Source organism: Betta splendens, chromosome 9, assembly GCF_900634795.4.
Source record: "Betta splendens chromosome 9, fBetSpl5.4, whole genome shotgun sequence".
In the NCBI taxonomy this organism is placed as follows: domain Eukaryota; kingdom Metazoa; phylum Chordata; class Actinopteri; order Anabantiformes; family Osphronemidae; genus Betta; species Betta splendens.
The window spans coordinates 22,664,821-22,685,474 of NC_040889.2; the positions used below are offsets into that span (position 1 = coordinate 22,664,821).

General features: G+C 40.7%; 4 protein-coding genes across 5 annotated transcripts; 3 read left to right on the plus strand and 1 right to left on the minus strand.

Moving 5' to 3' along the window:
• Positions 1-82: 82 nt before the first annotated feature.
• On the plus strand, positions 83-5,821 carry LOC114863031 (G-protein coupled receptor-associated protein LMBRD2B-like). Its single transcript, XM_029163844.3, has 18 exons — positions 83-245; positions 710-1,077; positions 1,156-1,241; positions 1,493-1,591; positions 1,684-1,848; positions 1,921-2,131; positions 2,240-2,314; positions 2,411-2,515; positions 2,583-2,766; positions 3,006-3,187; positions 3,282-3,415; positions 3,634-3,739; positions 3,851-3,948; positions 4,021-4,124; positions 4,213-4,259; positions 4,486-4,594; positions 4,838-4,931; positions 5,045-5,821. Exons 2-18 carry the CDS (start codon positions 904-906, stop codon positions 5,106-5,108), a joined length of 2,037 nt encoding a protein of 678 aa, XP_029019677.1. The 5' UTR covers positions 83-245; positions 710-903; the 3' UTR covers positions 5,109-5,821.
• A 282-nt stretch (positions 5,822-6,103) lies between these two features.
• golm1 (golgi membrane protein 1) lies at positions 6,104-11,602 on the plus strand. 2 transcript variants are annotated; one of them, XM_029161183.3, is made up of 11 exons: positions 6,104-6,289; positions 6,957-7,101; positions 7,314-7,493; positions 7,607-7,661; positions 7,745-7,826; positions 7,907-8,018; positions 8,138-8,285; positions 8,396-8,623; positions 8,803-8,961; positions 9,127-9,225; positions 9,381-11,602. In XM_029161183.3, the coding sequence occupies exons 2-10, from the start codon at positions 6,973-6,975 to the stop codon at positions 9,222-9,224; spliced, it is 1,191 nt and encodes a 396-aa protein (XP_029017016.1). In that variant the 5' UTR covers positions 6,104-6,289; positions 6,957-6,972; the 3' UTR covers position 9,225; positions 9,381-11,602. The 2 variants fall into 2 exon arrangements, with proteins under 2 accessions (XP_029017016.1, XP_029017017.1); XM_029161184.3 differs by having other exon boundaries at positions 6,105-6,289; positions 8,806-8,961.
• An 894-nt stretch (positions 11,603-12,496) lies between these two features.
• On the plus strand, positions 12,497-13,940 carry LOC114861690 (kallikrein-7-like). Its single transcript, XM_029161185.3, has 4 exons — positions 12,497-12,841; positions 13,019-13,308; positions 13,399-13,529; positions 13,653-13,940. Exons 1-4 carry the CDS (start codon positions 12,585-12,587, stop codon positions 13,800-13,802), a joined length of 828 nt encoding a protein of 275 aa, XP_029017018.1. The 5' UTR covers positions 12,497-12,584; the 3' UTR covers positions 13,803-13,940.
• Positions 13,941-14,056: 116 nt separating this feature from the next.
• naa35 (N-alpha-acetyltransferase 35, NatC auxiliary subunit) lies at positions 14,057-20,551 on the minus strand. The gene is made up of 22 exons (XM_029161182.3): positions 20,412-20,551; positions 19,608-19,736; positions 19,483-19,516; positions 19,270-19,384; positions 19,113-19,187; positions 18,669-18,836; positions 18,483-18,549; positions 18,257-18,351; positions 17,685-17,768; positions 17,454-17,568; positions 17,073-17,251; positions 16,925-16,984; positions 16,639-16,745; positions 16,388-16,454; positions 16,087-16,185; positions 15,831-16,009; positions 15,603-15,739; positions 15,408-15,475; positions 15,186-15,326; positions 14,924-15,046; positions 14,545-14,625; positions 14,057-14,433 (listed from the first exon to the last, which is right to left on the minus strand). The coding sequence occupies exons 2-22, from the start codon at positions 19,726-19,728 to the stop codon at positions 14,374-14,376; spliced, it is 2,175 nt and encodes a 724-aa protein (XP_029017015.1). The 5' UTR covers positions 19,729-19,736; positions 20,412-20,551; the 3' UTR covers positions 14,057-14,373.
• Between the last annotated feature and the right edge of the window lie 103 nt (positions 20,552-20,654).

Consider the following 20,654-nt stretch of genomic DNA (forward strand, 5'->3'; position numbering starts at 1 on the left):
TGCTCTTACATGTATTATGTGGTCATTTATAAGCATTTCATTGCTTTTTTCTTATCACACGCTGAAAGGCCTGGGTAATTGCAGCCTCGCCTACAATACCCAGAATGCCGCGCTGCGCCAGCGCTCACGACTCGCTACGTCTTTATCGTAACGTAACGTAACGTAACGTAGAACCAAAGGTTGTGTACGTTTGTCGGTCTCAGTGTGACTGTACAAGCCGACAGTTACCTGAATAGTCGCAGAAGGTAAGAGTCGAGTCTAATAAATGTAAAATAGTCAAGAATATTAAACACGTGAAGTCTGGACCAGCGTGAAACTTACAGTTGTTCGCGATCAACATAATGTACACAGCTTTGTTTTGTTCGGCTTCCATGTAAGAGAATCCGTTTGTTTTATTGTTTATTGTTATGACATGTGTTTCGGCAGCTGAGAGAGTTTTGCAGTTATTTTTCAAACTTCTATATCAGAATGTTTAAAAGTTTGTTCTGTCGCTCAGTGTCTTCCTTCGTTTGTTCACACTCTACTGAAGTACTTCTAAGTTCGATAATAAATGAGTTTGTGTGGGACAGAACATACTTTAATAGCTGGAGCAGTAGAAAGTAGCATTGTTATGTTCTTGTATAAACTCCAGACCAGGAGTCTGCTCCTTTAAAATGCTGCCGCATTTAACGCTCTCTTCCCTCATTCCTTCCTCTCCTCTCTCCATTAGCCACTGTTCACGCCTCCACACGTTGTTTGCCCTGAGCGTTCAGGTCAAACCGTTTCTCCTCGTCATCCTGCAGATAAGGATAAGGAAATGTGATCTGAGTGCAGTTCAGCCGGTGATCCAGTCTCTCAGTCCTTCTGCGTCCTTCTCCAGCCTGTGACAATGAGCTCCTGACCTCCGCGTGCCCCCTCATCACCATGGGCGGCGCCGCACTGGCCGCGGTGGTGGTGCTGGTCTTCTTCCTGGCCCTTTACCTCCTGCAGCGATACGGGGACCTGCGGCGGCAGCAGCGCTTGGTGCTGCTGGGGACGCTGATGTCCTGGTACCTCTGCTTCCTCATCGTCTTCATCCTGCCATTTGATGTCAGCACGGTACGACACCGCCGTGGCTGTTGTTGTGGCGTGACACCACTATTGTGCGGCAAACAGCAAACTTTGCTTTTTTCTCAGACTATTTACAAGCAGTGCGTCCTCGACAATTCGAACCCTCCCGATCCTGTAACTCCAGCACGGCCCATTAACCGTTCGGAGGCAAGGTAAACAAGACCATTTTCAATTTATCACTCAACTATGCAACTTATTGAAGTAAGACTCTGTCAGTAGCATTTCTTAGCAAACCTTAGAGAAGAAGAAGAAAAGGAATTTTACAAGGATATTAAAATTGCATTCAGTGTTTGTGTTTTGCAGTAGTTTAAAGTTCATGAGGTCCAGCATCTGCCAAATCTGCTTTTTATCTCTGTTATAAAACTGATTACACACCTTTTTCACGCGTGTGATTGTGTTGCAGTGTACTGAAGGTGTGTGAGGAGCCCTGGAGCTATATACCAGATGGAGTCCTGCCAGTATTTTGGAGAGTTGTGTACTGGTCCTCCCAGTTTCTCACTTGGTTAGGCACAGACTTATTTGGAACTTTGGCTGCACGCGTTTGTCTTTTCTGACTGTTCTGACTGCTTCTGTCTTGTGTGTGTGAGCGTCCAGGCTGCTGCTGCCCTTCATGCAGTCCTATGCACGCTCAGGAGCTTTCTCCAGAGTTGCCAAGATTAAGACTGCTCTCTTTGAAAATGCAATCTATTATGGCACCTACCTCCTCATCTTCATCTCCCTGCTCACCCTGGCCACTCACCCCCAGTGGAAACTCACATGGTGAGTCAGGTCCTTCGCTATCGTACGTTCACATTAAGCTGTACTGATAAAAGTGTCATCTGGGAGCTGCAGGTCAGAGCTTCAGACCATCGGCATTACGGCTGCGAACAGCTGGGGCCTCTTGCTCCTGGTGCTGCTGCTTGGCTACGGACTGGTGGAGATCCCTCGTACCTGCTGGATGTCATCCTCCCACAGTTACCTGTTGGCCAAGACCTATTTCAAGTTAGCAAAAATGGCAGCGGAGAAGGCAGCAGCGGAGGAGAACCTGGCGGACGTCATGGAGGTGGGATTTAATAGAGGTTTGCATGTACAGGTCCTACCAATCAACTTACCTCCTACAATTTTCCTTGGCTGTTAATTTTCCACAAACAAATATGCTTGTTATTATCAGGAGGTGGCGACCTGTAATGACTCTGTCAGGTACAACCACTCTCTCAGGAAGTGCGTGGACACCATAATAATGAAGGTGAGAAACCCTTTAGGCTCCTTATTTATGTCATATGTATCGTTACTGCAGACAGGTTCTGAGAACAGGCTTCATTTGAGCTTGGTGTGATTCCAGTGTCCCACTGAGCACCAAGAAAATATGTCAAGAAACGCGGAAAGTGTGGGCGGTGAACAGAATGTCCTCCCCACCAAGAGAAGACTCGTGACCCTCCATAAAAAAGTAATTCTTCATCGTTAATACGGAAATTTAACAACAGCAAGCTGAGAATTATGGGCATGTGTTTCAGGTAATCACTGCAGTGCAGAGGCTCAGCCAGGCCCGGGTCCAGTGGTCCATCTTGTTGGATCAGGCCTTTCATCTGGAGGATGTAGATAAGAGCCACAGCAGCTCAGTCCGACATTTCACACACAGCTTCCCCTCATCGCAGCACCGTGGCTGGATCCACAGGTTCCTCTGCACTCCCACAGTGGGTGAGTCAGTCAGTACCACACTGGTCCATTCAGTTAATTTCACTTCACTCAGCTGCATCTGTTTCTCATTGTTTTTATACAGAAGGCCTAATATCTCCTAGAGTGAATGTCACTGGCAAATGTAGCTATTTACATAGTTTTGAATCGTGTGTGTGTGTGTGTGTGTGTGTGTGTGTGTGTGTGTGTGTGTGTGTGTGTGTGTGTGTGTGTGTGTGTGTGTGTGTGTGTGTGTGCCTCAGAGTGGTACTGGGAGTGCGTGTTCAGACAGAGTGTTCACAGGCTGCTGGCAGTGCTGCTGTGTCTCCTGTCTGCAGCAGTGGTTTGGTCCGAGTGCACCTTCTTCAGCACACACCCCGTCCTCTCTCTCTTCGCTGTCTTCGTTCAGGTGGCTGAGAAGCATTACAACTATATTTACATTGAGGTGAGCGTGAGCGTGAAGGACGGGTCGCAGCATGAACATGAATCCAGCGACCATAATATGCAAATATTTGTCTGTCTGTCCTGTTCTCCCGCAGGCGGCATGCTTCGTCAGCATCCTCTTCATGTGCGTGTGCGTCTACTCCACAGTCTTCAGGATCCGCTTTTTCAACTACTATCACCTGGTGCCTCATCACCAGACGGATGCGTACAGCCTGCAGTTCAGCGGCATGTACGTTATGTCGCACTATAGGTGTCTTCTGTGCACCTGACACTCAGAGCTGTGTGTATGGAAGCTAATTTGCATATCAGCATTATGACTTAGTTTGGTTACGTGATAATTTCATTTTTATGCAGTACATAATGAGTCTTCTGTTATTTCTGTGAATTCATATAATAATATAATCCAGTTGGATCGTCTCACGCTGGGTCAAATTGTGCCTCTGTCAGGCTGTTTTGTCGTCTGACTCCTCCACTATGTCTTAACTTCCTGGGCCTGATTCACATGGACTCCACCGTCTCCCATCAGGACAGAATACAGACATCTTACACCTCTGTGGGTTTTCATTGACATATTTACCCAGATTTCACATTTACATAGCCTGTAAAGCATCGTGACATCTAAGTAAAATACATGATATATATGATAGTTTTTCTCATCTTGTAGATCATGGGCTCTATGCATCTGCTGTCCTTCATATCTGATGGCTTCTACATCTACTATCCCATGCTGGTTTTGTTGCTTTGCTTTGCCACGTTTTACAAGTATGTTGATAAGCACTTGTTTGAATCAGGATTCCACAGTATATCTGTAACGCGTTTTTATCTGGGTGGTAGCCTGGGCTCCCGTTGTTTGAACCTCCTGGGCTTCCATCAGTACATTAGTGATGACGACGTAGCCTCTGACCTGGTGGATGAAGGAAGAGAACTTATCAGAAGAGGTATTTGCAGTAACTTGGGGTTTGCAATTCAGATTTTTTCTATAATGCATCATCTGGAATCGGCATCAGGAATCTCTTTTTTTCGCAGAAAGAAGGAAAAGACAGAAATCTGAAGATGAAGGAATTCGAAGATGGGTTAGAAACCTTTACTCGGTTCATTTATGTTAATGTTAGGTTTCTGATCCAGTGTTTTCAAACTCGGTTTTCAGCTCCCACACCTGATTCAGCTAATCGGCTATGGCAGTGGGGCTTGATGGCTGGGTTTGAGAATCACTCTTCTAAGTTAATAAGATCAAACAAGTCTTTCAGTGTTTGCTTTCTGTGATGTGTGTCTAGTATTTACGTGACTTTTTTGTTTCAGGCCTGGAGAGAGCGGTATGGAGTTCGAGAGAGCACTGGGTGGACCAGAGCAGGATACACAGTGATAGAGGATAACCAGAACAGTCCCGTAACAAAGATCAAGAAAAGTGGTAGGATTTAAAATACTAGCCAGCTATACTGCAGAATAACATATCCAACTGTGGTGCTACAGACAGGAAAAACAAATATTAAAGCATCAAAATGTGCAAGGGACCCACAGAAAACTGGTTGGATCACTTTGGAATATGTGCCCTCATTGGAAAGAAATGATATAGTCAGGGTCATTGTTTCGTTCCTTTGGTTTCTTCTGCGCCACTGTTATTCAGTCTTAGATTTCTTTCTGTGATTCTTAGGTATTAAATTCACCAGAGGAGACAGAGAGCTGGAGGAGCAACAGACAGTTTTACTGCAAGATAACTCCAATGATGAAAGATCTCCAAACAGCAGGTGCCATTAAAGACACTAAACTGTTAGACCGAAGCAAAATATTTCCTACACAGTGAAATTGTATAACAACAAACTGTTTTTTTCACTCACTCGTCTTTTCTGTCTGTATTTAGATCCACAGGAGGCTGTTACACATCTGTGTCACCTTCTCGGAGGGGTGTCTTTGACGATGTGTGAGAGATTCAGGACATGGCAGCAAAATGAAAGACTGGCTCATAAAGCTGGAACAATAAATGACTAAAGGCTGTGTTATCTTTATTTAAGAATGAATGCAAACAGTTATTTCTCAGAGGGAAAACGCATGTGTTGTCAGAAAATATGAAAAAAAAACCTTAAGACTCAACACATTAAACAGCTAACACGTGAACAAAGGGACAATATCATTTTGAAAATTATTTTTAAACTCTGTAGAAATGTGCAATTGTACTGTATGTCTACCATGATATAAAGTAGTCATTTTATCTCTTAACCCATGAAGCCTATTTCTATTTTTTATATATGAACCAAAGAAATGTGCAGCAGATTTCTGGACAAATTTGCAAAATTGCTGTATTTATATAGGATAATTTTATCTTCTTTTATAACTTACGGGACTTTGCTGGAATGTAAATGTATATCTTCTGGTATTTATAGTCAGGTTTGGATATAATGCTTATAATGCTTTTTGCTTTTGCCCTTTGTGCACCACCACTCTGATTTTAACAATTAAGCTGTGACCCAAGTGATTTAACTATTGAGATATTACACACTACCCTGACTTTACGTAAAATATTTTGTTCTGTACATGTGATATCAAAAAACTTTCTCCAGTATATTGAGCAGAACAAACCTTTAACAATGTAATGTAACAATGAAATGTTCAATAAATAAATTGTTAATACAAGAAATAATCTTTAAGTAAATGTTATTATATTGTAGTGTGATGCAATATATATATATAATTCCGATCCCTGTGTTGCCTTCAGGCGCTGCCAAATGGTTATAGTGTATTATAGTAGTTAGTTGTTAAAATTAATAAATTTTTGGTTTCATTTAGTTTTTAGAATAATATAGTTCTTTTTTCAGTAGTAGAGTAGCAATGAAGTGTTAGTATTTTGCATCAATGTTAGCTGAGCACTTTTTGTATCGAGGGTTTAAGATCTCGCTGGTGAAACGATCTTAAACCTGATAGCCATTTTTCCCACAGTCCTAGGAGGCAGCATCCGACTGTCCCAACCAGGATCTGAATCCTCTGTTTGTACAGCAGTAATGGGCACAAGCTAACAACCGGTCGTAGAAAGAACTACTTGTTGCCAAACATATCGTCAAGGATCGAGTGCGGAACAATTCTTAATTCTAGTGATTGCCAGGACTACCGGGTAAGCGGGCGATGTGACTGTAGCGTTAGCCACCCCGAGCTAGCGCTGCTAGCCTTCACTTGTAAGCTAAGCTAGCCTACGTAGCAGACTTTAGCGTTGAGGTTAGGTAGTTACCACATTCAGTATCAACGCTGATTTGATTAGGTTTGTTCACCATCTCTGTTTGTGGGTTGACACCTTTATTCATAACTATGTCGATACCAAAATATATTGGCGATACCAAAGCCAAGCTCAGCCCTGACTTGATTGTAGCTTATCATTTCACCAATGTCCGTTTTATTACTGATGTGTTGTGATAGCGGACGCCAGATCCCTCAGTTTTTTGCGCTTGATTTGACCTAATAGTAACCAGATATGGACAAGTAGTAGAAGAACCAGTGACGTGAAAGGGTTTTAACTTTATTTTCTTTCTTGCTACTTCCTGCTGATACGTGTCTCTAAGCGTCCTTTGTAATGCTAAACCTAAATAAAGTCACACGCATTGATGCGAGGGGAGGAAGTTCACAGCTCATTACATCTTGGACACTGACCCTTTATATCCCTTTGGTCAACCTGCAGAGTCAAAACATCTGAGCTTTGACCTTTTCTGTGTTATCAGATAACGGTCTTATTCTCATGTCAACATGCATTCCTCGAATTAAAGGAAAGATGCTTTGTGTGTTTCCAGGTTGTAGACTGCAGCCATGGGTGGGCTGGGGAATGGGCGTCGTGGAGGAAGATCACCTCCTTTAATGATTGGCGCCTTAATCGCTTGTATCCTCGTGCTGGGCTTTAACTACTGGGTGTCAAGCTCCCGCAACCTGGACCTACAGGTAGGTTCATCAACTTGCTGCTGTGGTTTCCTGGCCATGATGAACAAGGACAGGTACACGTAAACCCTAAAAATGTCATTCTAAACAAAGGGTTATTTGGAAACCTTTGTCTGTCTTGTTGATCTTTTTAGTGCGTTGTAAAGGGAGTGTAATTTAAAGGGTGTTATTATTCAACTGTCTGGCAGTTCCTCACTCTTTTCATTAATTGTCAGACTAAGCTGTATGACCTGGAGAGCCAGGTGCGACGTGGAGTGGCAGAGCGACGTGGAGTAGAGACAAAGAAGAATGAATACCAGGAAGAGATCCAGAAACAAAAAGCACAAATCACCAACATGGAAACTCTCTTAAAGAGAGAGCTGGAAGAGGCACAGTACTCCTGCAGCCAACAGAAGGTGCTCAAGGTTCCCATCTCTGGGAAATTATTCTGCATGCTTAACTGTCTGTGGACTGTGCACTGGATTTGCTCAGTCTGGTTTCCTCTAAATTTACATTTCATCTGTTCTAGAGCACACTGCAACAGAACATTTCCTCTAGCACCAAAACCATACAGAAACTTAAAGGTACCTAATTCTCTTGTGTTTTTGAGACTCAGAAGTAGATGATTCTGTTACTGTGTAACTCTGCATGTCCGTCTGTACCACAGGTCAGTTGAATCAGTTAAACGATGAGCTAAATAATTGCCATGGCAACATCGACAACCTTAACCAGAAGCTCACCAATAACATGTGAGAAGGAGCTACTTTTACACCCTTCACTTCTACGCTTGTTGTTCCTGGTTAACATGTTCCTTTTCATGCACACGTAGAAACAACTGTAACTCCCAGTTACAGTCCCAGAAAGAGTTGTGTGATGAGAGAGTGGCTGCCGTTAAACTTGAAGTTCAGAAGCACATTCCTTCTCAACATGTCCCCCCACAGGTGAGGGGACTTCTCTCATAGAGACATCCAGGGCCTTGGGGTGTGCACCAGTAAATGTCAGCCTTATAACCTATATCCTAATAGCCAGTTCAAGATTTTGTGTTTTTTTTTATCCTCAGCAAGAAAAAGCAGACGATAAAGAATTAGTAGAGAAAGAACATGCAGTTGCTGGGGCTGTTGCAACTGTTGTGAGCCACGCCCCAAGTCTCTCTCTGCTAAAAGGAAAAGAGCCAGAAATCCTGACCAATGAGATCATTGTAGGCAAAGGTAACAACAAACATTCACCCATATGTATGTATGTATGTGTACTGTACAACATATTGTGCATTGTCTCTGTGTTTCTACATCTGTATATGTTGTTTGTGCCTTTCTCTTAGTTCTGGGTGAACCAGGGGACCTGTCTCCACCCAAGGATCTCTCTAAAGTAGACTCCCAGTCTGTTACCTCTGCTGATGCAGTGAAGCAAGGCATTTTGCCACCACCAGAGGGAGCTGTGAAAGCACACCACAATGAGGCAGAAAACCGTAAACCATTAAAGGATAATCTTACTGAGGGCAAAGCTGTGGAGGTGATCGATGCTAATGAACAGGGCGCTCAGACAGAAGGTAAAGAGTGAGACACATCCAATGTGATACTGTGCAGCAGTGAGGATTTTGGCCTAGAAATGTGTAACATGGTTAAGATTGGCTGGATGTTGTTCATCTATTCTGCCTTAGTCAATAAGTAGCAGCAATAAAAAGGTTGTTAAAGTCATATAAAACCAAACAGCAATTGTGTTCTGAAGCAGACCCTGAGATGGAAAGCATGCTGATTGGCCAGAGGAGAGAAGATGAGTCTCCTATTGGTCAGAAACTGGAGGATACATTAGAGTACGAAGCAGATGAACAAGTGGGTGGAGTGGATTTGGAGAAAGAGCAGCAGAATAAACGGGCCGAAAATATAGGTAAGCATATCTAAAAAGAACTAAAGAGGAAGCGTTAGTGTGCATAGAGAGCAAGTGTGTACTGTAAGTGCAGCTGACCGCTAGAAATAAAGTCTGCGTGGGCTATTTTCTGACCTTAATTCTGACTGTTTCATGATAATGACCAGTTTACTCATGTCTTGACAGACAGGGACGAAGAGGAGGAGCAGGTTGACTATAATGGAGACAATGAGAATGAAGGGGAGTTTGAAGCAGACAAACAAGATGAACTTGCTCAAAACTAAGGTAAACATCAAAATAGGGTCCCAATACTGAAACTCACATAATAATGATATCATAACACAATCTCAACATCTAACTTCTTTTTTTTTTCTGAAATGGCTGATGCTTCATGATACGCTTTGTTTTTGTGCTATTAATAATGTTCATATTTCTCATAGGGCTTGATCCAGCAGACCACAGCGGGAAAGGGCCTGTTTTGCACCAATGCACAAGTATACAGCACAGGTTAATAATTGGCTTAATATATGTGAAAGCAGTAATTAGTTAATATCTTTATGGAAACACAGGATAAGGCATTGTTGTACATTTTTGTGCAAAAGTCTTTGGCCCCCATTAAATTAGTAGTTTTGTCAATGTTGTTGGGTCCATATTTACATATTTATTTTTTTTTTAACAATTACACTAGAAAACAAATTTAACAAAATGAAATGTATACAACATTAAAATTAAAACTCAGAAGCAAATATATACACAGTATGATCATAGCACTGCTAAAAACAAAGTAAACGTGGCCTAAGACCTTCATATACAGTACTGTATAGTGGGTTTGACTTGATTTAATCTACATCAGTATAGCTGAAAACCTCCTCATTTTGGGAATACACGTATCTGCATTATAATGACTGTATGTTTATTTTGACTGTAACTTGACAGTGCAGACTCCCTTAGAGGGTTATTTGCTAAAAGACTGTGTAAACCTACACGTAGTTACAGCACCCCTCCACTTGAAGGTTCTGCAGTTCAGGCCTCTTATTCCATAATGCCTTAAGTTAGTTCTGCATGGGCTGTCATAGAACGGATGCATAGCTTACTCAATAACCACAGTGATATTTATGACATTAAGCTCGCATAAAGATAATATGTGAAGATGCCACTGTTTTTGACCCATGCAGGCAGATATGATGAATAAACAAACATGCCATGTAACAAAGAGGCTTCTGCTGAACTCACCTTGTGGATCCTTCGTTAATGTTTTTTTGGCAGTCCTTTTCCTTGTTAAACTGCTTTAGCATCAGTAGACACAGTGAAACACAGGCGTTTATTCTTGGCTATATTTCAGATCCTGAGCCATAGGGATGAATGTGTGCCGCATTTAAAGATCAGTAAAACATAAATATCAGCAATCTCTCATTTTGAGGCGTGCCTTACTAACTCTGTACAACGGCTTTTCCCTGCGGCCGCGTGTGTCTGCCACAGCGGCGGCAGGAATCGTGTCTGTCGTGTTAAAAAAAAACCTGCTGCGAGCATTGAGTCTGCTGTCACCTATGTCAAGTCGAGAATGTAGAGATTTCTGAGAATTGCTGTAACGTTATGTAGGATATTATGCGTCCGGTAAATGTGAACTATTACGTTGGTCTGCTTTCTTGTAATAGACTAAAAGGGTGTGGAACAAACCAGAACTAATGCTAGACATCCGAAATAAGTTTTAAAGTTGTGTTGGGGAGAGTTGTTGCCTTGTGTTTCATTACTTGCGTTTTATTTCTTGGTATTCATATTTATAATAATAATAATTTGGATTTCAGAACCATAATTACTCACAACACTGTCATTGTAATTGCCATAATTCTAGAATCCTAGAAGCCACAAACTGTAGTGCGACGTTATCTTCCTCTTGCCATTATTTGTCTATCTTTCCATGTGATTAGTACAATAGGTGTATTGTCTTGTCGTTGATCTGCTTGGCTGTTAGAATGCCAGGTGTGCAGGAGAGAACTTGAACTTGACTGTTGATAGGTCTCCTGTCTACGAGATTTCTAGTATTCTTGGCTCCAGAGTTTGATGCTATGATTAAGGATGAGTTGCTTTTTTTTCATCACTGAAATCGGGCTGTCAGGTACAATGACTCCATCCCATACTGTATATATTTTAGGATCTGTCTGATGTTTCAGACTTGGATTTGTAGCTAAATGCAACAACAATGATAAAATACAGAAGAATATAAAGTCATTGAAAATTCAATAATAGGAAAATAAGTGTATTATTCTAGGCCTCAAGGACATTTCAAATATAATTTTTTACCCTAAGGAATTTAACTTTTTAAATGTTAAATGCTTATCGGACCAGTCATGTTCCAACAGAACTTGTCCAGTTTAAATAAATGCACATGAACCTTTTTTTTGCCTTTTTGTCTCCTTGACAAAATGTGTTTGTTGGAATGTTTTTGTTTTTGTAATTTGACTGATCCTGCTGTGTTTCTTCAGAAAACTGTTTCTGAACTAGACGCCCATCTATCTAGAAACAAAATGATTTTGTATGATTTTTTTTAATGAATTATTTTGCTGATTTCATTTGAGATTCTTTATTTAATTTCATTCTGTAAAACAGCAGTGAAAGGTTTAAATAATTGTAGAAAATAAAAGCCTTTTATTACCACAATAAAGATGTTTGTCATGTTTGAGCAACAGTAAATGTCTATGGTCATACGTGCAGGACACCCGTCTAATTAAACAAAGTGTAAAAGACGAATGCACGTAGACATAATGCACACTCCAACTGTGCAAGGTAAAAATAATAAAGGTGATCTCATCAGGAAGAAAAAACAAATGACCAGAAACAATGCTCACTACAGTATGTCTCATTTGATCTTCCCAGGTGTATTTTAGCAGATATGCAAATAAAAGACGACGTTTAGTCAAATGAAATGGTATATATTTGGTTTGAAAGATTACAGTTGGTGGATCACATCAATTCAAAATGAGTCTCAGTCCAAGTTCATTCAGATTGAAAGAAATGCAGTTTTGTTGTAATTTGAGACCATGTTTAAAATTGCTGGGTTTCTCACACACACACACACACACACACACACACACACACACACACACACACACACAAATTTATTAACAAAAATCAAAATCACCAGCACAAAGGCAGGACACATAAAGGATAATTATCAACATAAAATCAAATGGTGAGGTCTTCCGAAGGAAACATGATCTCAAGCTCCTTTGCTGCGTGGTTCTCCATGATCTAAGATCGACAGGACAATAGACCTAAATGTCTAGCAAAAAAGAGCCTTAGACCTAATACATCCACCTTTTAGATCAGCTCAGCTTAAAAGAGAAGCAGCTGAATGAGAAGAGTTTCCATCCTAAGAACAGTGCTGGGATGAAGCACCAATGAAGTCAGTATAGCTGTGCTGCAAGGCTTTCTTAACAATGGCTGGTCTCTGTCCCGCATTTAACAACCATAAAAGGTACATGGTGTGAAACAGGACCGAGCTGGGGGCCGCCCTGCACCTATAGCTGTGTAACACATCAATGTGGCAGCGCAGCCAATGACAGAGACCCTGCAAAACCTGATGCTATAAAAAGGTGCAGCACCATCCAAAAATCCACTGAAGAGATCCACCTGCAGGCCACAAGATGAAGCTGAGCTTTGCCGTCATTTTCGTTCTGGCTGGTGAGTTTTCTTTGCCAGGCTCAGGATTAAAATGCAATCCTCCGCCTTGTCTGGGAGCTAAAGAATCAGGACTCCTTGAGAAGAGAATTGTGGGAAGTAGTAGCTGTGGCAAGGAGAGGCAATATCACGTCCAGATAACCAGTATGCAGGGAGGGAAGAGCTGCGGAGGCGCCTTGATCAACACCGGCTGGGTCCTTACTGCTGCTCACTGTGCTCAACAGTAAGAAACTTTCAGATCGTCATGATGCAGGTTTCATCCTTTCACTTTGGCAACTAATGTGTTCTGACCACTGCACATCATACTCACCAATGGAAAATCAGATCAAAAAAAATATTGCAGCTTCTTAAATTATTTAGGATTCATAACTTTTTGCTGACAAAGTTTTTTCTTTTGCAGGAAAGTGAAACTGCAGCTTGCCTTAAACAGTGATGAAGGTTTTTTTTCAAAAGCGAAGGGTTTCTTCTCAGGAAAATCTGACGCGAAGGAGCAAGTCATTGAAACCAGTCAACAGTTTGCCTACCAAGGCGAGGACCAGAAGCCCCACGACATCATGCTCATTAAACTGAATCAGGATATGTCCCCTAAAGTTCCCCAAATCAGACTTCCTCCTGTTGGGTGTACCAAAGTAGAGACAGGCAAAGAGGTACGGATCGGAGGCTTTGGAGCCAAAAAGGCCGGTGGGATAGGTGAGAAACATTCCAGCTACTAAAACTGTTGAGTAAACTAAATAAATAAAAGTCACATGTCTGACACCTTTTAAATTCTAATTCTAATAGCACCAAAGGACTTGAAATGTGCCAGCACAGACATCACTAAATGTGAAGAGAATGATAAACCTGATCCTAAATATGGCAACGATGAAGCTAATCTAATGTGTGGCTTTAAGCCCAGAGTGGAGACGTGCAGTGTAAGACGTTTATTATTATTTTTTTTTTTTATTTCTCTTCATCTATATCCAATGTCAAATGTATTTCCAAAGACTGTGCTATAACATACTGAAAGTGAGCACAACTCTTATCTCTCTCCTCAGGGTGATGGAGGCACAGCTGTGGAATTCAACAATCTATTATATGGGATTGTAATAAGCAACCCCATTGACACATGTGCCAAGACTGTTTTAATGGCGGATATCTGTTTCTACAGGCAGTGGATTGACGACACCATGCGGAAACATTCATGAGTAAACGCTACCACTTAGAGAAACTACAAATGTTCTCTCTCCTAAATCATCCTTTAGGTGATTGGTTTAGGTTTGTGCTCGTTAACTGAGCAAATTAATGCTCTAAATTATAATGCAATTAATAAAAACATGTGATCGCTCATTGGTCTTTTGCTATTTGCTTGATTTGTTACACTGTCCTGCAGACTGACTGCATCCAGTCTGAGCATGAAACCAATGCAGTGTGAAGTTTAACAAAACAGTTTAAAGACAGAGACGTTTCATATGATTTAATGATATGCACCCATCATTACATCATTTGTGAGACTGTCTGGGAGGCGGCTTATAAAAAAGTTTTATGTACCAGTTCTTTGCAAAAAAGCACCTTGTGTTTAACATGCACAAGCACACACTTCAACAGATGTAGATGTGGTCACTTATTTTAGGTCCACTTGTGTTTCTACTCTGGTTTCTTGTGTAATGTCTGAGACGGATGTTTGAACATAGACTGGATTAGGCCCATTGCACTTGCTCAGGTGAGGGTATAGCCTGTGCAACTGATGCACACAGACTGTAATCCTGTGGTGCAGTATTAGATTATCTTTACCACAGGGAAGAACTTGTGAGCTGAGAAATCGAACTCTGGAAGCACCTAGAGACGCAGAAACAACAGTCAGGATGCCTGATGAGACATGTTTGAAATGTTGAGCTATTTTAAAAATGTTTTGATAGTGTTTAGGGAAGTTAATGATAATCTCGTTACCTTGGTCTCCTTCTTGTGGCCTCCAGCCAGAAGCTTCATAACTACTATGTTGGGTTTGGCTACCTTCAAGATACGATTCACCTGTTACAAGCAAATCATTTTGTCAAGAGGTTTGCAGTGCGTGAGTAAAATATGGTAACTCCATTGAATCTCATTTTAACTTGTATATATAAAGCAATATTTCAGTTCATGTGCTGCATTTGAATAGGACAAATAAATCAAAATAGATCAAAATAGGACAATTAAAGTTAAGACTCAAGGGAATCGTAGTTCTTTAGCAAAAACATGTTGTACGTAAGTGTCACCTGTAAAACCGGGCAATTTTTAGATGTATTATATACATATATATATATATATATATGTAACTGTATTTCCTGACCTCAGGGTCCGGGCTGGGCACATTTTCAAGAATCAGCTTGGCCTGCTGAAAATGCTTGCTGGCTGCCAAATAGAGGTCAGCTGAGCACGGTGGTGGATTGTATTTCTTTAGATCAGACATCTCCTACAGTGGTCAAAAGAAGCAATGGTAATATTAAGAATGCAAGAACAAATGGTAAGTAGGACAGAAAGCACACAGGTGATGGAATAGAAGAGGTAAAATGAAGATGAAACGTACCCACTTGGACCTCAACAGAACTAACCTTGAACTGGATGTAGTGTACCGGTGGGGGAGTGACCACACTGTTGAAGGGAGCAAAGCGGTGCTCATAGCGAACCTGCTCGCTGTCTAGCTCGAACTGAGGCTTCCGCACTTTACCGTCCATATCTAAAGCCACCATAGTCTAAAGAAAGAAAGGAAGACAAGTCATTAGCTAGAACAAGAGTCACTGAGCATCTGTATTCAGATCTGTGGTCTGTTTTACCTTGTACATGCCAGCGCACATGTTCTGGTATGCCTGACTCATGGTAATCTCTTTACTGAGTGGGCGAACTGGAAGGAATCAAACAAAATATCAGCAAAATTATGCCTTTCACATAGAAAGAAAGCATTCACTTACATGGGTTAGTGTTGTAAACAGACAATCCACTGCAGGTACAAACACTGCTACAAAACATACCTTTCTTCTTCTTCTTGGTCTTTTTACTGCTGCGTCCTTTCAGCTGCTCCTCCAGAATCCGCTCCTCTGCCATCTGAGAGGAGTCGGCTCTGCTCAGAGTGGACATCAGCCACGCATAAAGGAACTCTGACAGGTACCTACAATCAACAAACTCATGCTGAAATGCACATGTGCATACTGTGGAGAGACCTATATTTACACCCAGCATCAAAGAATGTCTGCCTTTACCAGTAGATGTAGTAGTATTCATGCATGCTGTAAAGCTCCAGTTCAAAACCACTCAGCAGGTATTGGATCATGATCCTCAAGTTATGGTAGAGAATCCATGTGCCAAGACAGGCCAGGTGCTGTCGCTGAGGCTCAAGTTTCATCAGCAGGCTATGCAGTGCTGCATCCACCTTCTCTGCCTGACAAACCATACATATACAAATTACAGTAAAATGTTAATAGTCTAAAAATGCAAAACATTCGTGTCGCAGCGAACCTCATCTTGCAGCGTGGCAAATTCTTCAAGGATGTGACCCAGTTTGTCTCTCTGCCGAGCTCGGTTGTGTCCGTGGATTTGAATTAAACTGCAGAATGGCTGTAAAGAAGACATACAAGAGTGTTACAACTATTGTACTGTTCTGAAAAAATATAAAATAAAAGTACTCTCATAACATAAAGTTCTTCATTAAATCACCTAAATAACCTAAATAATTCTAACCCGTATGTCAATGCAGAGTCAAACCTTTACTGCAGTTATTTACAATATTTTAGGTATTCAATAGCAAGGGTTAACATACCCTGGAGCAGTGCGTAACAAAGGAGTCAATGTAGTCCTTGGCCTGGTGGTTGTTGAACAAACAACATCTGGACAGAGACGAACGCAAACACATACAGAAATAAAACAGGGTCAAAACAACACAAGTCAAGACATAAGTCCATTTAATACAAACAACATAGGCTGCTTAGATAAAAGCCACTGAATATTATTAATATCAAATGACTCAAATGTGAAATTGTTTTTGGGGTTATTATCCAATAACAGACTTACTTGTATGAGAGAACAGGTGGACTGACAAAGTATCTGAGTGCATCTTTAATCATGTCCTGCATCAGGTGGGTGCCAAACACCTTCTTATTATCTATGAGGAACGTTGTCTGGAATGATACAAAGCAATTACTTTAGTGGCAAATTACTTGAAATATGTTTATATACAGCATTAACTGTATCCTGTTCTATGGAGGATCTGCAACATGCATTTTCATCAACATCAACACACACTAAGGTAAAAGCAAAGCAGTCTTTCCTCAGATCGGTCAAATTAACCATAACTCACTTGAAGTAGGGATCTGGAGAGCACACAGGGCGACTGCTCACTGAACTCACAGAAGAAGTCCTGGCAAAGCCACAACACACAAAATGAAAGCCAATACTCATGCATCTTTTTTTTTAAATACTCAGTTGTGTGTGTCTTCTATGTTTACCAGTATTCCGTGCAGGTTGGTGGTGTTGATAACGTCACAGACAGTCTTGATGCGTTCTATGAGCTTGCTGAAATAGGCCACCATGTCCTCCCTTTTAATGATTTTAGCATATCGAGGAAAGGTAGGTGGCAGCAGCCTCTGGTTGACCAGGGGCTCAAAGCCCATCATGATGGGATGGTCTGAAAAAAAAAAAAAAATTAAACAATGATAAAATATGTGGTAACTTAACTCGATGGCTAAATTAAAAATGAATTATATGTGTGCAAATTAATTACATGTTTAAATAATGTTAATATATGTGACACTTAACTTATTCTGTCTCTTTAGCAAAAGAGTCTGTGGCTGATCCAAAGGCTAATATGTGTTCATGAGCTACTCTACCTCCTTTAGTGGTGTCATTTTGGGACTGGATGCCATGCTGAATACTGGAGTGAATGGCTGATAAGAGGTCAGCTGCCTGAGCAACAAGCTTCTGGGCCTCACCCACTGAGCTGGTCTGATTATGACACAAACAAATGTGAGTAAGGACAACACACAGCATTAGGCTGGAACTATTTAAAATTCAAGTGTCAGTCAATACCAATAACTGAAGTGTGTTTGTATTATTATTACCTCTTTTTTGGTAAAGGCAATTAATGCAGTCAGTAGAAGGCGTGTAAACTTGATTCTATTAAAAAGTGCCAAGCACTGCTGATGCTGAAAAGAAACAAAAAAAAAACATCTACAGTACTTTTAACATTTAACCAGCACATAAATACAACTTTTTATACATGCATTGTCTTAACCAGTCTTTAAAAGTGGCACAAATTACATTACAAAGACTTTCTGACCGCACAGAATAAGTCTATTTATGGTCAGATTTCTTACTCCCTTTTTATCATATTATTCCAACTATTAAAAAATCAGGAAAATTATGGTAAACCATAAAGGTTATCTCTGTCCCAGAGTGTCAGACTGGAGTCTGGAAACAAATTATAACAGACTGAGAGAGGAAGGAGGTTTATGGCCTTGTTTGTGTGGAGATACCAGGCTTAACTAAAACAGCACAATATGACGTGCAACTTGTATGTCATGTTGAATATGCAACCACATGTGGTTATTTTTCAAATGCTTTAGATCTGCACCAATGTGTAGATTACATATCACATCTTAAACATGAAACAAATAAGACTTAGCTGACTTACTTCCAGCTCAACATCTGGGTCTCGCTGCTCACCCTGTCGACTACGTGTGCTCTTAACTTTCCTCTGTAACTCATCTTCCACGTCCTTCAGCATACCTGAGAAAACGAACGATGAGGAAAGCTGAATTAGTGGATCATTTTTGTTCCTATGAACATTTACCATTTATTAAGGCCTTCAGGCTTCCAATATATGCTGGAGAACAAAGTATCACACTTAATACTTTTACCCGTCACCCGCAGGTCTGTGACATTATTGGCCATCTTGAAGCCGTAAGTCATGGCCTGGAAATCTTCCTACAGAAAAATATAACAAATATTTGTAAATGATGAATGGACATTAAGTAATTACTGTCTTGTTACCTGAAATATACTTATTTTTAGTGGCACTGACAGATTAAACAAAAGCTAGTTACCTCCTCAAACACAGCTGCTTTGTTGACCTTCTCTCGGGCAATGTCACACACCTTCAGGATGCCCAGAGCAAAGGCTTTGAGGGCTGGCTCCTCAATTAGGTCAGGGTTGTGAACATAGAGACAAGTGAACACAGTCTGTGCGAGAGAGTGTCCTTCTAGCCATGTGATCTGCATATAAATGTATAAAAATACACTTATATACATACACCAACACATGCATGGTTTACCACAGACATGCTAATCTAAATTTAATTGTCCTTTAATATGAATATTTAGATACTCTCCTGACTTCTTAAGGAGTGGACAATCTACCAACATTGATATGAATGGGAGCGACTAAAACATTTTCTTCTTTTCTGTTAATTCAAAAAGAAACCTCCATAACTGTATATGACACAAAAAACACTACTTGATGTTCTCCTTGTATGAGAATATCAAACTCACCAAACAACAGAAGCATGTGTCTATGATCCCAATGAGTTCAGGGAGACTAAGATCTTTCACCTTGATGGCGTCTTCCTATAATGAAAGTAGTTCATAGTTGAATTTTATATTCATGTAAAACCTAGAAGAAACAAACACATTTATTTATATACAGTACCTTGATAGCTTGTTCAAAGTTCAGCACTTTCCTGTTGACCTGGTTTCCAATCATTCCTGCATCCATCTTGGGATCCATCATTTCTATGGCTGACATAGCTTCAAACAGACCAAATCTGCCACAACAGTCAATTAATTAGACAAAGTGAGCACACAGTCCCTTATGTTGTTTTTTTGGAATATGTATATGCAAGAAGCATTTGTAAATACTTACAGTTTGTCATGAAGCAACTCTCCAAGATTCAATTCTGCATAAATATAAAAAGGGATAAAGAGGAGCACATGAGATTTTTTTCATCCATGAGCACCAGCTATATGACCTACTATCAGTGCTATTACCTTTGCAGGAGTTCTTAAACTCATGTGTAATGTCAACCCAGTTGGCGCTGTTCTTCACCTTTTCTGGTATGCCCAGCCCCCAGCCAGCATCATCATCCTCAACTGCTGACTTCATAACCATGGTGACTACTAAGGACAAATACAAATGCATAAAAGCTATTACAATATTATGCTATTATTTGCTAATGATTAGACCAGAAGGCAAGCACTGACTGTAAAATCTGAAGACAAAGTGAATTTTCCAGGAAAACATAGTGGAGATATATTTACAGATGTTGTAGCATAACGCTGATACACAGTACAAGACGTATATGCGCATACTATGCGTGAAATACAAAAATAGGAAGGAATCCGTGTTACATGATAATATGCAGTTAAAATGAATACACATTCATTCATAAGACGTGAATGCATCAGAACCAGAGTGGCACTGACAGGTAAAACACAGGCGTGGTAATTGGTCATCTTATTTAGCTACTATAGCATGCTCTGCAACGCTGTGAACAAGTTAATAAGGACGATAAAATGCGCATCGTGCAGCTCAGGTTACTTCATAGAAAGCATGACAATCAAAGACATGGAACACACAACAAATGTTAGCCGTCACGGTAGCTAGCTACCATTAGCTTTTTAATACCCTGTGCTAACAAGTTAATGTAGGCAATATTATATTTTGTCAGGAATAAAGGTTGAATTCTTTCCGTATAACAGTTTAATAAATTTGACATGGTATAAAACAATAGGAGACTATGAAGCCCGTTTTATAAAGCCACATTTTCACATCTGTCACAAATTAGTACGTACCTCAATATTCACCATGTAGCTAAAAGAAGACTGACGCGTTAAAATAACGTCATACTCCCCCAGCAACATGGGAAATGTAGTCTTTACGAGATAACATGGAGCCCCCGATGCAAAAATGCATAGCTTTAAATCTGTCCAGCGTGTAGGCAGCGCAGTGTTTTAGTTATATGTGGGCGGCCGTTATGATGTACTTGAATAATTCGTGGGTTTTCGAGCACATAAAATCTCTCAGCGAAACGTACT

Excerpts from the sequence above, each read along its gene's own strand:
- LOC114863031 (XM_029163844.3), top strand. The coding sequence starts at position 904 with ATGGGCGGCGCCGCACTGGCCGCGGTGGTGGTGCTGGTCTTCTTCCTG. Across the intron at positions 2,767-3,005 it reads CCTCTGCACTCCCACAGTGG|AGTGGTACTGGGAGTGCGTG; the intron begins GTGAGTCAGTCA and ends TGTGTGCCTCAG. Across the intron at positions 4,595-4,837 it reads AACAAAGATCAAGAAAAGTG|GTATTAAATTCACCAGAGGA; the intron begins GTAGGATTTAAA and ends TGTGATTCTTAG.
- golm1 (XM_029161183.3), top strand. The coding sequence starts at position 6,973 with ATGGGTGGGCTGGGGAATGGGCGTCGTGGAGGAAGATCACCTCCTTTA. Across the intron at positions 7,827-7,906 it reads CAGAAGCTCACCAATAACAT|AAACAACTGTAACTCCCAGT; the intron begins GTGAGAAGGAGC and ends ATGCACACGTAG. Across the intron at positions 8,962-9,126 it reads TAAACGGGCCGAAAATATAG|ACAGGGACGAAGAGGAGGAG; the intron begins GTAAGCATATCT and ends ATGTCTTGACAG.
- LOC114861690 (XM_029161185.3), top strand. The coding sequence starts at position 12,585 with ATGAAGCTGAGCTTTGCCGTCATTTTCGTTCTGGCTGGTGAGTTTTCT. Across the intron at positions 13,309-13,398 it reads CAAAAAGGCCGGTGGGATAG|CACCAAAGGACTTGAAATGT; the intron begins GTGAGAAACATT and ends TAATTCTAATAG. Across the intron at positions 13,530-13,652 it reads CCAGAGTGGAGACGTGCAGT|GGTGATGGAGGCACAGCTGT; the intron begins GTAAGACGTTTA and ends CTCTCTCCTCAG.
- naa35 (XM_029161182.3), bottom strand. The coding sequence starts at position 19,728 with ATGGTTATGAAGTCAGCAGTTGAGGATGATGATGCTGGCTGGGGGCTG. Across the intron at positions 19,188-19,269 it reads ACTTTGAACAAGCTATCAAG|GAAGACGCCATCAAGGTGAA; the intron begins GTACTGTATATA and ends CTTTCATTATAG. Across the intron at positions 15,740-15,830 it reads GAATACTACTACATCTACTG|GTACCTGTCAGAGTTCCTTT; the intron begins GTAAAGGCAGAC and ends TGTTGATTGTAG.